Raw genomic sequence first — 15,050 nt, forward strand, 5'->3', positions numbered from 1 at the left:
AGTGGGGGCAGAGGAAAGGGTCTAGGATGGGAAGGGAAAGGTACCTGGGTGCTGAGCCAGCCCAGGACTGCCCCCTCCTGGCCAACTCAGAGCCCCTGGGCCTGAGAAGCTCCATCTGAGGTACCATTGACCTCGCCTCTGCCTCCAGCACCCAGAGCGGCCACAGATGGCAGTGTCTCTGGGGACAGCAGCTGCGACTGAGTCCACTGGCCGACGCTGAGCTGCTCAGGCTGAGGTGGCGTGCTCAGCGCAGAGTCCCCGGAACAGTCACCTGCAGGGTGTGAGGTGGGTCTGTGGGCATGCGGGGGGCCACCGAGTGGTGCCAATGGCTTGGGAGGTAGGGAGAGGGTCTCTGCAACCTTCATACGGTTCCAGGCAGGACCCTGGCTGAAACGGACCTGGAAAATTCCTCATAGATATCTGGTAATCCCCATCCCCACCCTGTCTATGTGTGTAGGGCACCCTGAAGCCCAGAGGGTGAGGAATGGCCCAAGGTCGTTCAGAAGGCCTGTGAGTATTTTGTGTCTCCATTTAGGCCATTCCCCCCGAGAAACCAGGAAAAGGTCTGGGGGTCCTCTGGGGGTCCACAATGCCTCACATTTTGTTGGAGAGGCTGAGGGACCATGAACTCTGTCCCACAGATCTACAATATCACCACAGAAATGGCTTCTGTTCCACCCCAGCCCCACATTCTCATTTTTAAGCTGAGAGGAGACCTGGATCCCATTCTGAGGGCACAAATTACTTTGACCTTAGCCAAACCAATTTGTACCAGCCTTCCTGCCTGCGACCCCCTTCTCTTCCTCTGTCCAGCCCTGACAGCACCAGGCAATTCTGAACTCTCTTTGACTCTCCAGAAAGGCAGATGGTAGGAGGACGCTGGGTCCTACATGCTGTCCCCACCTTGGCTGCTCTGGTCCTGACTTTGGACATTAAATGCACTCTTCATTTTGTTCCTCCATGAATAGGGGACCATAAGATGTCTGTGCTTCAGAACAACCAGTGGGGACCCTAGGAGACAGGGGAGACTGCAGATAGATACAGGACCAGGAGGCAGCATCTCTCCTCCCCCAGGGTCACAGCCCACTTGGAATTAGAGGGACAAAAGGAGCTAGAGTTTAAAGACCAAGGTCAGAGGAGTGGGGTGAGGGGGTGTGATAAACTTGCTCTGGAATTCATTCCATCCATCTCTCTGCTTCCCTCCCCCAGAAGTCAAGTGGGCCTGTGCTCATTTCATCCTGCTCAGATGTCTCCCTGCCCTAATGGTCTCCAGCTTCAGGACATTGCTTGGGTTGGAGGTCTAGCTTTGCCACTTCCCAGTTAGGTGAACTTTAGCAAATTAGCCTATCTAGGCTTCCATCATTTGTAAACTTTGGACTTTGACATCTATTCTAGGCCTGTCTTGAGGTATGTGAAAGTGTCCTTCCTACTAGGCAGGCAGAGGGGTCTCCTTAACCCACCCTTTCTTTCTTTCTTTTTTCTTTTTTTTTTGGCATTACCAGGGTTTGAACTCAAGGTCTCAGTCTTAATAGGCAGGTGCTCTACCACTTAAGCCATTCCACCAGTCCTTTTTTTGTGTTGGGTATTTTTGAGATAGGATCTCTTGAACTATTTGCACAGGGCTGGCTTTGAACCTCAATCCTCCTGATCTCTGCCTCCTGAGTAGCTGGAATTACAGGTGTAAGCCACCAGCACCCAGCTGGTCCACCTTTTCCTATACCCAGGAAAGGTTTAGGGTGGGTTAAATGGGCCCTGTAGTAGTCATCCCTGGAGCAGATTATCTCAGATTTGGCTTTTGAAGAGTGAATGAGAGTTTGCTTGTGAACAAGAATGCAAAGAACATTTCAGGGGAAAATGAAAGCAGATGGAAGGTGGGGACAGCATAACATGCAGGTGGGAGACAAGCAGTTCCATGATGACACGATGACATGTAGCACCATGCCGTGCAGGGTAAGAGAGGTTGGTGGGGAGTAGAAGGGGGCTTTGACCATTCTAAGGATTCTGGGTAAAAGGACCTTTTGTGAAATACCTTCTACCTGCTACTTTCCACTTTTCTGCTTTCTCCCCTCTGGTTCACTGGAAGTAACAATTGATAATTGTTCAGTACTGGTTCTGTGGCAAGCAGCAGGGTGCGAAATGCTCCGTAGGCACTGTAAAAAATTCACAGGGCCCTTAGGAACTGGGTCCTATTTCTACCCCTGTTTTACAGAGAAGAAAACTGAGGGTCAGAGCATAAGAATTAATTTGCAACACTTACTATGTGCCAGGCACTGGTTCAGAGCATTTTACACAAAAGCCATACCTATGACTTAGGTGCTATGAGTCCCACTTACAGATGTGGAAACCAGGACTCTGAGGTTCTTTGCCCAAGTTTTATGGTGCTTGTGACCATGGCCTTATAATTACAAAATTGGACCATGCAGATTCTGTTGCTATCAAGCAGGTCCCTGGGGATGGGTATTTGATCAGGACAGTTTCATCAAGTCACAGTGGGTGAAAGGACCCCCGTTCTGCTGGCCCACACCTTGCTAGGGTGTGTTGGGTGCAGGGAGAACAGAGAAGTCATTGCCTTACCTGTCCTCTTTTACCAAGTGTTCTGCACAGGCTCCTTCCAGTGAGGTAAGGCTCCTTACAGAATTCTCATTTTCACCTGTGCCTGGACTGTATTGGTTACCTCTTCTACAAGGAAGGAAGCTGAGGCCCAGAGAGGTTAGGCAACTTGCCCAAAGGCACACATGCTGGAGAGGAACAGAGTTAGAGCAGTTCTTGGCTGCAAACCTCCTTCTTTAAAGGCCGAGTAGGAACTGCGTGTCCCCAAGTGACAGGGACAGCTTGGAGCTTGGTCAGGCGACCTGGGCTGCTGAGTTGTCTCCTGTGTTCTTGATCAGGTACCGCCCCTGCCTCTGCTAGGTCCCCGTCTTCCTGGCTCTGTGATGTTTCTCTCTGGGTGGGCACAGCAAGGGGCCCCTCCGCAGGTGCTGACGGTCCGTGTCTCCGCAGCCAAAACCTCCGTGATGCCACACTTTCTGGACTGGTTCGTGCCTGTCTACCTGGTCATCTCCGTGCTTATCCTGGTGGGCTTCGGCGCCTGCATCTACTACTTCGAGCCGGGCCTGCAGGAGGCGCATAAGTGGCGCATGCAGCGCCCCCTGGTGGACCGTGACCTCCGCAAGACGCTGATGGTGCGGGACAACTTGGCTTTCGGTGGCCCCGAGGTCTGAGCCCTCGGGCCCCAGTGTGGGCGCCGGAAGTGGGGGCCTTCCCTCGGACCGCCGAGCCCGCAGAGGGAGGACGGCCCCTGGGTCCTCCAGGTCACCCCCTCTGCAATCGGGGCCCTCCACAGAGGACCCTGGTACTCCAGGAGGCTTCTAACTACAGAAGCGGGATATCTGGACGCCTTGACGTTTTGCTGCTGCCATATCAAGCCAGCTCACCTCACACCTGGCCCAGCTCTGGGGACATCCTCTGCTGGTCCCCAGTGCCTTTGCCCAGTACTCCGCCCCTGCATCTGGAGTCAGGCGTGGCCGTCCCTGCCTCTTCTGCCCCAAGGACACCAGTCCTGTAGCTGCACAGGCTTCAAAGCTGATCCAGAGGAAAGGCCTCACTTGGAAAGATGCCGTCCTGGCCCAGCCCAGCCCCACTGCTCTGGGCTCAGGCTTGGAAAGATGAGAGTGTGTGGGAGGGTTAGTCCATGGGGGAGGGAGGAATGTATGTGTGCTCCCATGTGAGTGTGTAAGGGTAGCAGGTAAGCATTGAAAGGTAAGGGGCTGCGTGCATATGTGTTAGAAAGTGGAGCCCCAGGTGGGACAGGAGGTGGTGGGGATTGGGTGGACTCTGGACAGAGTACTGACTCAGTAGATTCTCCTGCCCTTCTTCTGCTGGACTCTCTTATCCCTTCCTTTTCCCAAAGGCTGAGGTGGCAGGCAGGAGCCCTTGCCGACTCCCTCCTTATCTGAAGCTGCACTTGCAGGGTTGAGCCCAGCCCCTCTGAGCCAGGGCCCCCAGACCCTCCCAGGCCTCCTCCTTCATTGTCTCACTTTGCACACAGATTGGCAGCCTGCCTCACTCTTCTGCTGGCGCTTCCATTTTCATTTAGTCACAATAATGAAGACTTCATGACTATCTTTGCAGGATTGTCCTTTCTTGAAAAAAGGATCATGTGTGTCCACTCATTGGGTCCTTGTGAAAAATATGATAGCTCAGTGGTCCCCATGATGGAGATGGGAACACCAAATCTTAGGGAAGGTCAAGCAGAATTTCTTTATTGACAATTTGGACCAGACCATTCCCGGCCATAGGGAGCTGTTCCATGCATTGTAGAATGTTTACCATCTGGAGCATCTACCCACTAGAAACCAGAAGCAATCACTCCCGTCCCACCAGGACAATCAAAATGTTAACTGAATCATTGGAGTAGAGAACCAGTAAGGATATAAATTCAGGCACTGAAATATGAAACAACAAGGCTCTAAAACCAAATGGAATTTTATTCCTGTGCATAGTACAGTGCACAGGGAGGACATCCAGAGCTGGTTTGGTGATGGTTTCCAATCAGTGTTCAGGGACCCCAGCTGCTCCCCTCCTTGTTGCTTTGCCATGTCTGGGATGTTGCCTGATTGGCATTACTGGAGTGTTGGCTTGTCTGTATCCTGAGTAGCAGGGTGGAGGGAGGGTGGAAGGGCTGCCCCTTCCCTTGAGGGACACTCTCTGATGATTGTACCTGTTAATTCTCTACTGGTCAATACTTAGTCACATGGCTTCTCCTACCTGCAAGGGAGGCTGGGAAATAAAGATGAGCAGCTGTGTGTGTAATTAAAAAGTCTACCTCTTTACCTCCTTTAAAGTGAGAGAAAAATTAAGACAGTTACCAGATTATTTTAATCTGAATTTGCCTGAGGTTCCAGGGCAATGGGCTAAGATTTGGATCAGATGTCTGGTCCCAGACAGAGAGCTCATGCCCCATCCTGGAAGGCAGTGTGTGGGGTGGGGGGAAGGGGAGAACTGTTCCTCTCTCCTTGAGGGACTGGGCTGCTCTTCCTCCACTGGACATACCCAGGAACTGTCTGATTTGTTTTGCAGAGCTAGGACTAGCATGAGGCCTGACAGACACCTCAAGGTCACACTCAGGTACCTCCTAAGATTTCATGCCCTTGCCCCACCCTACAGACAGCCCTCACCACCCTAACTTCTCACCCAGCAGAGTGTTTTGCAGCTCTGGGAGATTTTCCCACACCCCTTCCCACTGCAGGCAGCTGCTCAGCCATATCATCTTGTTACGTGCTGCTGTAGAGGGTCCTTGCCTTCACAGGCCAGGGAACAGGCTGAATGCTGAGCCAAAGCCCTTATATAAAGTAGGATTTATTAGAGAGAAAGGAAAGGCCTGGAGCCTGGAAATCGGTAACTCCCAGCTCAGGTGAAGGCTGGGGTTTTTATGGATGTTTTAACTCTGGGTTGAGGGGGGATTTCTTATTGGCCATGGCTTTGCAGGCTTTCTTAGGTGAACTGGTATAGTTAGCACCTTCATTGGGGGAGGGCAAACAATCTTGAGAGCACTTTGCTCATCAGCCCTATGGCAGATCTATCAGACCCTGTATCTTTCTTTAGGATGCAGAAATGCAGTTTACAACTCCCTCTCAGAGTGCTGGAATGCAGGCCTGTAACGCCTCAGGATGCAGGAATGCAGGTGCTCTCCATGGGGGGATGGGATACTCATCTGCCTTAGGTCTCCAGACCCAACAAATCCCTCCTCTGAGACAAGCAACTGCTGTTGGGGAAAGGGGCGATGACTCATCTAGGTGCTTTGTGCTGACAATGGGGCGATGGCGAGGATAGGGGACAGGGTACTTGTCTCAGGGGTTGACCTGTGTAGTCTCCAGGGGTCCCGGATAGAATGGGATGGAGGCCTCATATGTAGGCAGAGGTGAGTATTCCTTGACTAAGAGCTGGAGTTTGATCCATTGAACCTGTTGAGATATGAACCTGGAGACAGAATTTATTATACAAGGCCCAAATAGGAATATTAGAAGGAGAATAAAAAGCAGTCTGGCAAGGTCTGCATATGTAGGGATCCAGATTCTGCAGAATCCTGTAACTCCCAAGAAAGCTCTAAGCTGCTTTATGGTATGTGGGAATGGCAAACTGAGGATTGGGTTGATTCCCTCATGACTCAGGGAGCGAGTCTGTCCCTTTAAGACCACACCTAGGTAAGTGACCTGTGGGAGGCATAATTGAGCCTTTTACTTAGAGACTTTGTATCCCCAGGAGGCCAGAAAGTTTAAAAGGGACTCAGTCACCCTGCAGATGAGGGGCTCTGTGGCTTTGCACAGATGTCTTCAATATATTGAAGAAGGGTTGCCTCTGGGTAGTGCCAACCTAATAAGTCTCTGGTTAGGGCCTGTCCAAAAAGATGAGGGCTGTCTCTAAACCCTTGTGGCAAAACTGTCCAAGTTAGTTGCTGTGAAAGGTTTGTGGGATCTTCAAAGGCAAACGGGCTGAGTGTCAGGATGCAGGTAAAATGTAACACTTCTGGATGAAAGAGAGCTTTAGCTCATCATTTCACATAAACTGACACTTTCAACTTCGTAAATGTTTGTACCATATTTAGATAAAGTATAGACACAACACAGTTATAAAGTGGTCATCTAAGACCAATGAGCAAATATGTAAATGACCTCTGACTTAGTAGTACTTAAAGCTTGACAAGAACAGAAAACACAAATAATTTCTTTGATAAGATCTTTCCCTATAACAGTTTTCTGCAGGTGTTACTCAGAGCAGAACAATATTAAGATAATCTTGTTATTTTATGGACATAGAGAATTAGATTTTAGTCTGACATGACCCTAAAAAATGTTTTAGGCAACTCTTAGATTATAGTCAACTTTATCACACACTGAAGCTTTTATTACACACTTTTAAGACTTACTCAGAAACTTCATATGACATTCTGAACCCTCTGATGGTTTGTCCTTACCACTCCTCTCCATGTTTGGAACAATCTTTAGGACAAACCCTTTTTTACAAAATCCTTTCTCATCTAAAAACATTTCTTATTTCATTTAACCTTCCCCCCAAAATTATGCTCAACACCTATCTATATCCTTTCTACTCGCTCACTTTGTAACTTGTATTTTAAAATAACTTTCATAATGAAGGACTGAAGGACAGACCTCAGGAGGTCAAGGAGACACTTCTCCTCCCTAGGAAATGCCTGTTTGCATCTGAAAGGCATCTCCGCCATCAGGCAATGCAAATAGGCTATAAAACCCTACTCCCCACTCTGGCCCATGGGATCACCGGTTTCGGGGTTCTGGGTCCCCCTGCATTCTCCAATATGCAGTCTTTCTCTTCTCTTTTCTCCAACTAAATTCTCTACAAATAAAATCTTTCCCACCTCTGCTTTTAGAGTCTGTCTGTGCTTTCATTCTCAGAGCAGGCTCAAGAACCCTGAGCACCTGAAATTCCTGTGCGTGTCATCCGTGCGTCAATAAGTATTTTAAGTTTAAATAAAATTTTTTTTTCAATTAGCCTTATTATATAGACCCATATAGATAGGCAATTTTAAACTGTTTTTATACAATAATTAACCTATAAAGACACCATTTGTTAATAGATCTAATTATAAAAGAATTGAATGTAAATTACTTTGACAAAATGAAGCAGACTAAGGTTACAGTCCATAAAATAATGCCTATAATTTAGTTAGACCTGATTGACATAACCTTTAAAAAATTGTTTTTTCTTTAAAGTAACAGCAGAAGAAGTGGGGGAGCGAAGAGAACAGAAGCCTTGAATTTTTTTTTTACATTAATTTTATAATAAGAATCACCCTAAAGATGTTTAAATTATGCATATGTAAAGAAGTTTTAAATAAGGCATGCCATAAATGTCAATTTAAGTGCACATAGATTCAAGAGCTCAAGAACATGTAAAACTTAACTAAGTGGCCACAAGTACATTGATTATTTATTTTTTTTTTTCTTTTATTATTCATATGTGCATACAAGGCTTGGGTCATTTTTCCCCCCTGCCCCCACCCCCTCCCTTACCACCCACTCCACTCCCTTCTTCTCCCCCCCACCCCCTCAATACCCAGCAGAAACTATTTTGCCCTTATTTCTAATTTTGTTGTAGAGAGAGTATAAGCAATCACAGGAAGGGACAAGGGTTTTTGCTGGTTGAGATAAGGATAGCTATACAGGGCATTGACTCACATTGATTTCCTGTGCGTGGGTGTTACCTTCTAGGTTAATTCTTTTTGATCTAACCTTTTCTCTAGTTCCTGTTCCCCTTTTCCTATTGGCCTCAGTTGCTTTTAAGGTATCTGCTTTAGTTTCTCTGCGTTAAGGGCAACAAATGCTAGCTAGTTTTTTAGGTGTCTTACCTATCCTCACCCCTCCCTTGTGTGCTCTCGCTTTTATCATGTGCTCATAGTCTAATCCCATTGTTGTGTTTGCCCTTGATCTAATGTCCACATATGAGGGAGAACATACGATTTTTGGTCTTTTGGGCCAGGCTAACCTCACTCAGAATGATGTTCTCCAATTCCATCCATTTACCAGCGAATGATAACATTTTGTTCTTCTTCATGGCTGCATAAAATTCCATTGTGTATAGATACCACATTTTCTTAATCCATTCGTCAGTGGTGGGGCATCTTTGCTGTTTCCATAACTTGGCTATTGTGAATAGTGCCGCAATAAACATGGGTGTGCAGGTGCCTCTGGAGTAACCTGTGTCACAGTCTTTTGGGTATATCCCCAAGAGTGGTATAGCTAGATCAAATGGTAGATCGATGTCCAGCTTTTTAAGTAGCCTCCAAATTTTTTTCCAGAGTGGTTGTACTAGTCTACATTCCCACCAACAGTGTAAGAGGGTTCCTTTTTCCCCGCATCCTCGCCAACACCTGTTGTTGGTGGTGTTGCTGATGATGGCTATTCTAACAGGGGTGAGGTGGAATCTTAGTGTGGTTTTAATTTGCATTTCCTTTATTGCTAGAGATGGTGAGCATTTTTTCATGTGTTTTCTGGCCATTTGAATTTCTTCTTTTGAGAAAGTTCTGTTTAGTTCACGTGCCCATTTCTTTATTGGTTCATTAGTTTTGGGAGAATTTAGTTTTTTAAGTTCCCTGTATATTCTGGTTATCAGTCCTTTGTCTGATGTATAGTTGGCAAATATTTTCTCCCACTCTGTGGGTGTTCTCTTCAGTTTAGAGACCATTTCTTTTGATGAACAGAAGCTTTTTAGCTTTATGAGGTCCCATGTATCTATGCTATCTCTTAGTTGCTGTGCTGCTGGGGTTCCATTGAGAAAGTTCTTACCTATACCTACTAACTCCAGAGTATTTCCTACTCTTTCCTGTATCAACTTTAGAGTTTGGGGTCTGCTATAAAGATCCTTGATCCATTTTGAGTTAATGTTGGTATAGGGTGATATACATGGATCTAGTTTCAGTTTTTTGCAGACTGCTAACCAGTTTTTCCAGCAGTTTTTGTTGAAGAGGCTGCTATTTCTCCATCGTATATTTTAGCTCCTTTGTCAAAGACACAAGTTGGTTATAGTTGTGTGGCTTCATATCTGGGTCCTCTATTTTGTTCCACTGGTCTTCATGTCTGTTTTTGTGCCAGTACCATGCTGTTTTTATTGTTATTGCTTTGTAATATAGTTTGAAGTCAGGTATTGTGATACCTCCTGCATTGTTCTTTTGACTGAGTATTGCCTTGGCTATTCGTGGCTTCCTGTGTTTCCATATAAATTTCACAGTAGATTTTTCAATCTCTTTAATGAATGTCATTGGAATTTTGATGGGAATTGCATTAAACATGTAGATTACTTTTGGGAGTATCGACATTTTTACTATGTTGATTCTACCAATCCATGAGCATGGGAGATCTCTCCACTTTCTATAGTCTTCCTCAATCTCTTTCTTCAGAAGTGTATAGTTTTCCTTGTAGAGGTCTTTCACATCTTTTGTTAGGTTTACACCTAGGTATTTGATTTTTTTTGAGGCTATTGTAAATGGAATTGTTTTCATACATTCTTTTTCCGTTTGCTCATTGTTAGTGTATAGAAATGCTAATGATTTTTCTATGTTGATTTTATATCCTGCTACCTTGCTATAGCTATTGATGATGTCTAGAAGCTTCTGAGTAGAGTTTTTTGGGTCTTTAAGGTATAGGATCATGTCGTCTGCAAATAGGGATATTTTGACAGTTTCTTTACCTATTTGTATTCCTTTTATTCCTTCTTCTTGCCTAATTGCTCTGGCTAGGAATTCCAGTACTATGTTGAATAGGAGTGGAGATAGTGGGCATTCTTGTCTGGTTCCTGATTTTAGAGGGAATGGTTTTAATTTTTCTCCGTTAAGTATAATGCTGGCTGTAGGTTTGTCATATATAGCTTTTATAATGTTAAGGAACTTTCCTTCTATTCCTAGTTTTCTTAGAGCTTTTATCATGAAATGATGTTGGATCTTATCAAAGGCTTTTTCTGCATCTATTGAGAAGATCAAGTGGTTTTTGTCTTTGCTTCTGTTAATGTGGTTTATTACATTTATTGATTTTCGTATATTGAACCACCCCTGCATCCCTGGGATGAAGCCTACTTGGTCGTGGTGAATAATCTTTTTGATGTGTTGCTGAATTCTGATTAGTTATTTTTTAAAAAACTTTTAGGAGCAGATTGAGAAGTGTCCCATTCTGTTCTTTTAGGACTCATTTTGGGTGGATTGATAGCTGAAGTAAGAGTCAATTTTAGGAATAGTGTTTTGAGTCAGTTTTTAATAAGATGGTTATCATAGCTATTAGATTTTTGTCTCATAAATTAATCATAGACATACACAACTTACACAATGAAACACAAAACAGTTACTAACTTTGAGCGCACTCTTGGACACTGAAAACTTTAGATTTGGGAAGGCAAAGGAAAGCGTCCTTTCAATCAAGTACAGAGTGATATTGGGCTTTTGAGGGTGTTTGAGCCAATAGAGTATAGGGATTGGAAACAATTGGGTGGAGGGGAATGGCTGCTTCATGAATGAGCTGGAGGTCTTGAACCAACCTCCATCTGTTTGGCCCCTTGTGGACAGCAAGAATAGGAGTATTGCAGGGGCTGGAGCAACTAATTAGTAGCTCTTGTTTTTTTTTTTTTTTTAAAGGAATTTATGATAGGCATAAGGCCTCATGTCCCTCAGGCTTGAGGCGATATTGTTTTGGGTGTGGAAACTGTGAGGGATTTTTGAGTTTTATTTGAATAGGGAGGGCCTTCCTGGCTCACCCTACAGTCATCTCATCAGTCCACACTGTGGGATCTATTTGTTCCTGAAGGAGGGGGCAGCAGAGATAGCTGCCTGGGAGAGGAAAATTTGAGCTTTTAGTTGAGATAGTAAATCCCATCCCAGCAGAGGCACTGGAGTTTTAGGAACTATGAGGAAAGAAAGAAGAGGAGGTCTCCTCATGAGCAGGCCAGAGGCTGGGTAAAACAGCATTCTAGGGGCTGGCCAAATATGCCCCAAATAATAACCTTGTCATTGGACTGGGGACCGGGAGAGAATGGTAAGACAGAGAAATGGGCTCCACTGTCTAGGAGGAAAATGACCTTTTGCTTTTCTACCATTATGGTTACCTGAGGGTCCTCAATGTTGATACTAAGAAGTGGAGCAAGAACAGGGGACCAGGACCCATCGATCCATAGGAAGTGGCACCCTATCTTCCATCCGGAGATAGGGGCACTTAGACCTCCAGTGGTTACCTTTGCAGAGGGCAGGGTCCCGGTGGGGGCTGGGGCTGTCTCCCGGGCTCTCCCCCTTTAGGGCATTCTCTGTGAAAGTGCCCCTCTTGTCCACCATGGTAGTAAGCTGGGGATGTAGGCCCCAGTCGGGTGGGGCCTTCTCTGAGAGCTGCAATGAGGTCATGATGTCTCTTATCTTTTTCTCTCCTTTTAGTAAGGTCCTGGTTAGAGTATACAGACATGGCTAGCTATATTAGTTGGTCCAATGATTTCTCTCCTTCAGCCACAGACTTTTGGAATTTTCTATGAATATCTGGGGCTGACTGTGTTAGAAATTTATCTTTGAGGAGAACCTCTCCCACCTGTGACTCTGGGTCCACTGTGATATGTTGTCTGATAGCGTCCTTAAGATGCTGTAGAAAGGTAAGGGGGTTTTCTTCAGGGCCTCGCTGTACTACAGTCACCTGGGAATAGTTTAGAGGTTTGACTTTAGCCCTTTTTAGCCTTTCCACTATGAGATGGACGAAGTTGATGCCATTCATCTTCCCATCATTTTTTTTTTTTTTTTTTTTTTTGTTTTAGCAATGCTGGGGAATTGAACCCAGGGCCTTGCACATGCTGGGCAGACACTCTCCCATTGAGCTACTTCCACAGCCCCAAATATTCCCCCTCTTTGGCTATACTGGGATTTTGAACTCAGGGCCTCATGCTTGCTAGGCAGGCACTCTACCACTTGAGTCACTCCACCAGCCCCCTCACCATTTTGATTTTAATGTGGATCTGCCAAGGGGACTGCCTGTGCCCCTGTGGGTATAGGCACATTTATTTCCTCATTTTCATGGGTATTGGGGCCTATTGTCAATAGCAATCATTTCCAACCTGAGTGGCCTGGGCCAGAACCCATTGCTTTTCTAATGAGGAAAGAGTTTGGTCTAGTAGAAGCATAATATCCTTTCATGTCAATTCAGAGATTTGGATCACAGAAATAAAGGCTTGGATGTATTGGTCTGGGGGATCAGTAAAGCTACCCAGATCTTTTTTAATCTCTTAGATCTGATAACTGGAAGGGGACACAGACTCACCCTCTTCCTACCATTGCCTGTTGAAGGGGGAAGCACCCATTAGGAGGTTCTGAATATTGGGATGGCTTAGAAGGTAGGACAGAGGGTGGAGCAGTAGGTGTGGGCCTGGTCATTGATAAGGGGCTTTTCTGGTCCTCCTTTCCATGTTTATCCTGTGGCTTACAAAGAATGGCCAGCACTTGAGTATCTAAATAGCAATTATGGAGCCAATCTGGGTGGTCTTGGAGATAAAAGAAAATTTGTATAGGGGACCTCAGTTCACTTTTCCTCCTTTTTACAGAAAAGGTCTAATTGCAGTATGGTATTGTAATTTAAGGAACACTGTGAAGGTCACTTCTCTTGGTCACCCAAGGCATATTGAGGCCAACATTTCCTTTCAATGTTTCACTAGACAGGCCAGAGAAGACCACTTGGATACCGAGGCCAGAAGACTAGAAGGGGCAGGTCCCATCTACATAAACTTGTCAGACTCCTCTTTTATTGGCGTCCCAACTGGGGATTGACCCAACTGACGAGACCAGGCGTCCCTGTCTCCTGACTTTCCCCTGCTATCTGTGGCCAGAATGGAAGAAAGTGAATTGGTTGGATTAGGCCACCTGACCGACAGTGAGAAAAGAAAAAAACCAAAACGCTAGGATCCTGCTTTTTAGTTAACAGCAGGCAACCTCTTTAATAAAGGCTACCTTTTTAACAATGGAATACATCATCTGTAAAGTTAGAGAAGGGTGTTCAGAGGGTGTCCTGGGCAATAACAGTGCCACAAGGGATGACTAGTGCTAATATTTGGAGGGAAAAATTTTTATGCTGAGGCCAATAGTATAGGAAATTTTAAATGAGAGGTTTAGAGACCACTGTAACACCCATTTTGCTGTTTTGGGGACTATAACCTTGAGATAACAATTAGCTTACAAGGACTGGGTTGGTCAGGCCCAAGGCATAAGATAGGGCTGGGAACCGGGCTTGAGCAAAGTGTTGCCGCCCCCTCCCACACCCGGGATGAGTGACCCCATCCTGCAGCCCATCGCCCCTCCCCCTCCCCCTCCCTGTGTCCGTGCACCTGCACGCATTTATTTTTCCTCTCATCCTTTTAGGGGGAGTGGCAGTGGGTCGCAGTCATCGCCTTGTGTGGCTGGCGGCTTTGGATGTATGTTGGGCCCTCTCTATGGATTCTCTTAGCTATGGCAGGTGTTCCTGCTGTGCCCAGGGGCCAGCATCCCTGTGCAGAGTGCACCTGTTTGTTTTCCCACCTTCTCTTGTGGGGGCAGAGTTAGGGCGTGAGTGCTGTGGCTGCAGCTTTTTTTTGCAAGCGCCTCTGCCTCTGCTGGTGCCCAGCAGCTGGTTTAAAGCTGCTGTGGCCCGAGGGGCCTGACAAACTAGGTGTGGGAGTAATTTAAGGAGGTCATAAGATACCATGCTACAAATTTTTTATAGGAGGCCCAGGTCCCAGTAAGCCCAGGGAGGGGAAGGGAGACAGAGATAAAGGACAAGGTGGAACCAGGGAGAGAGCAGAATGGGTGTAAAGGTTTTTTTTTCCAAATTCGCTGAAGAAGGATGCCCACTGCTGTTTAGGACAAAAGGGGGAGGCCACTCATCCTGAACTGCTTGGGAAAGAGGAAGGAGAGGCTGAGGATTGGGGGAAAAGAGAGTTTCCAGGCTCAACATGAGGGATTATTGGTTACCGCTGCTGTCCAGGTCGATCCTGCCCAAGGGCAGTACTGGAGCACTGGAATCAACAGGTGACCACCACTCTTGGGCCACGGAAACCATGAAGGAAGCATAAGAGATCTGATTGTCTGTTTGCCTCAGACATGGCTGGAGGGGTCCGAGACTTAGCCACTTTTGGAGCCTGAGGGCAGTCAGGAAGTTGCATCTCCAGCCTTCAGGCGACACCGGGGAGTGCCCCGGCCAGGGCACCTTTATAGCTTGAAGAGAACCTTTCCTTTCCACCAGTTGTTTTTGGACCTCCTCTTAAGCAAGTCAGATCTTGAAAGAGGTGAGAGTTTAAGGAGGGAGGGAGCTGAGAGTTGAGAGGGGAAAAAAAAAAGCCTCGGTGCACTGAAGTCTAGCTCTGCCCATGTAGCAGTGGCAGTCTGGTATAAGCCCCCGGCTGACCCCCAAGTTCTCTCAGGTTGCCTGCTTTACAGCTTTAATGGGCTCGGAGCTTTTCCTCAGGTTCCCAAGGGAGAAACCCTCCTTAACAAGAGAGAGAGAGAGAGAGAAGGTTGGCCCTGAGAGGTCCAC

At 46.4% G+C, this 15,050-nt stretch overlaps 1 protein-coding gene across 1 annotated transcript; it reads left to right on the forward strand.

Moving 5' to 3' along the window:
* Smim45 (small integral membrane protein 45) lies at window positions 1-4,128 on the forward strand. The gene is made up of 2 exons (XM_074084592.1): window positions 1-285; window positions 3,001-4,128. The coding sequence occupies exon 2, from the start codon at window positions 3,015-3,017 to the stop codon at window positions 3,219-3,221; it is 207 nt and encodes a 68-aa protein (XP_073940693.1). The 5' UTR covers window positions 1-285; window positions 3,001-3,014; the 3' UTR covers window positions 3,222-4,128.
* The last annotated feature ends 10,922 nt before the right edge of the window (window positions 4,129-15,050 follow it).

Source organism: Castor canadensis, chromosome 8, assembly GCF_047511655.1.
Source record: "Castor canadensis chromosome 8, mCasCan1.hap1v2, whole genome shotgun sequence".
NCBI classification, from domain to species: Eukaryota; Metazoa; Chordata; class Mammalia; order Rodentia; family Castoridae; genus Castor; species Castor canadensis.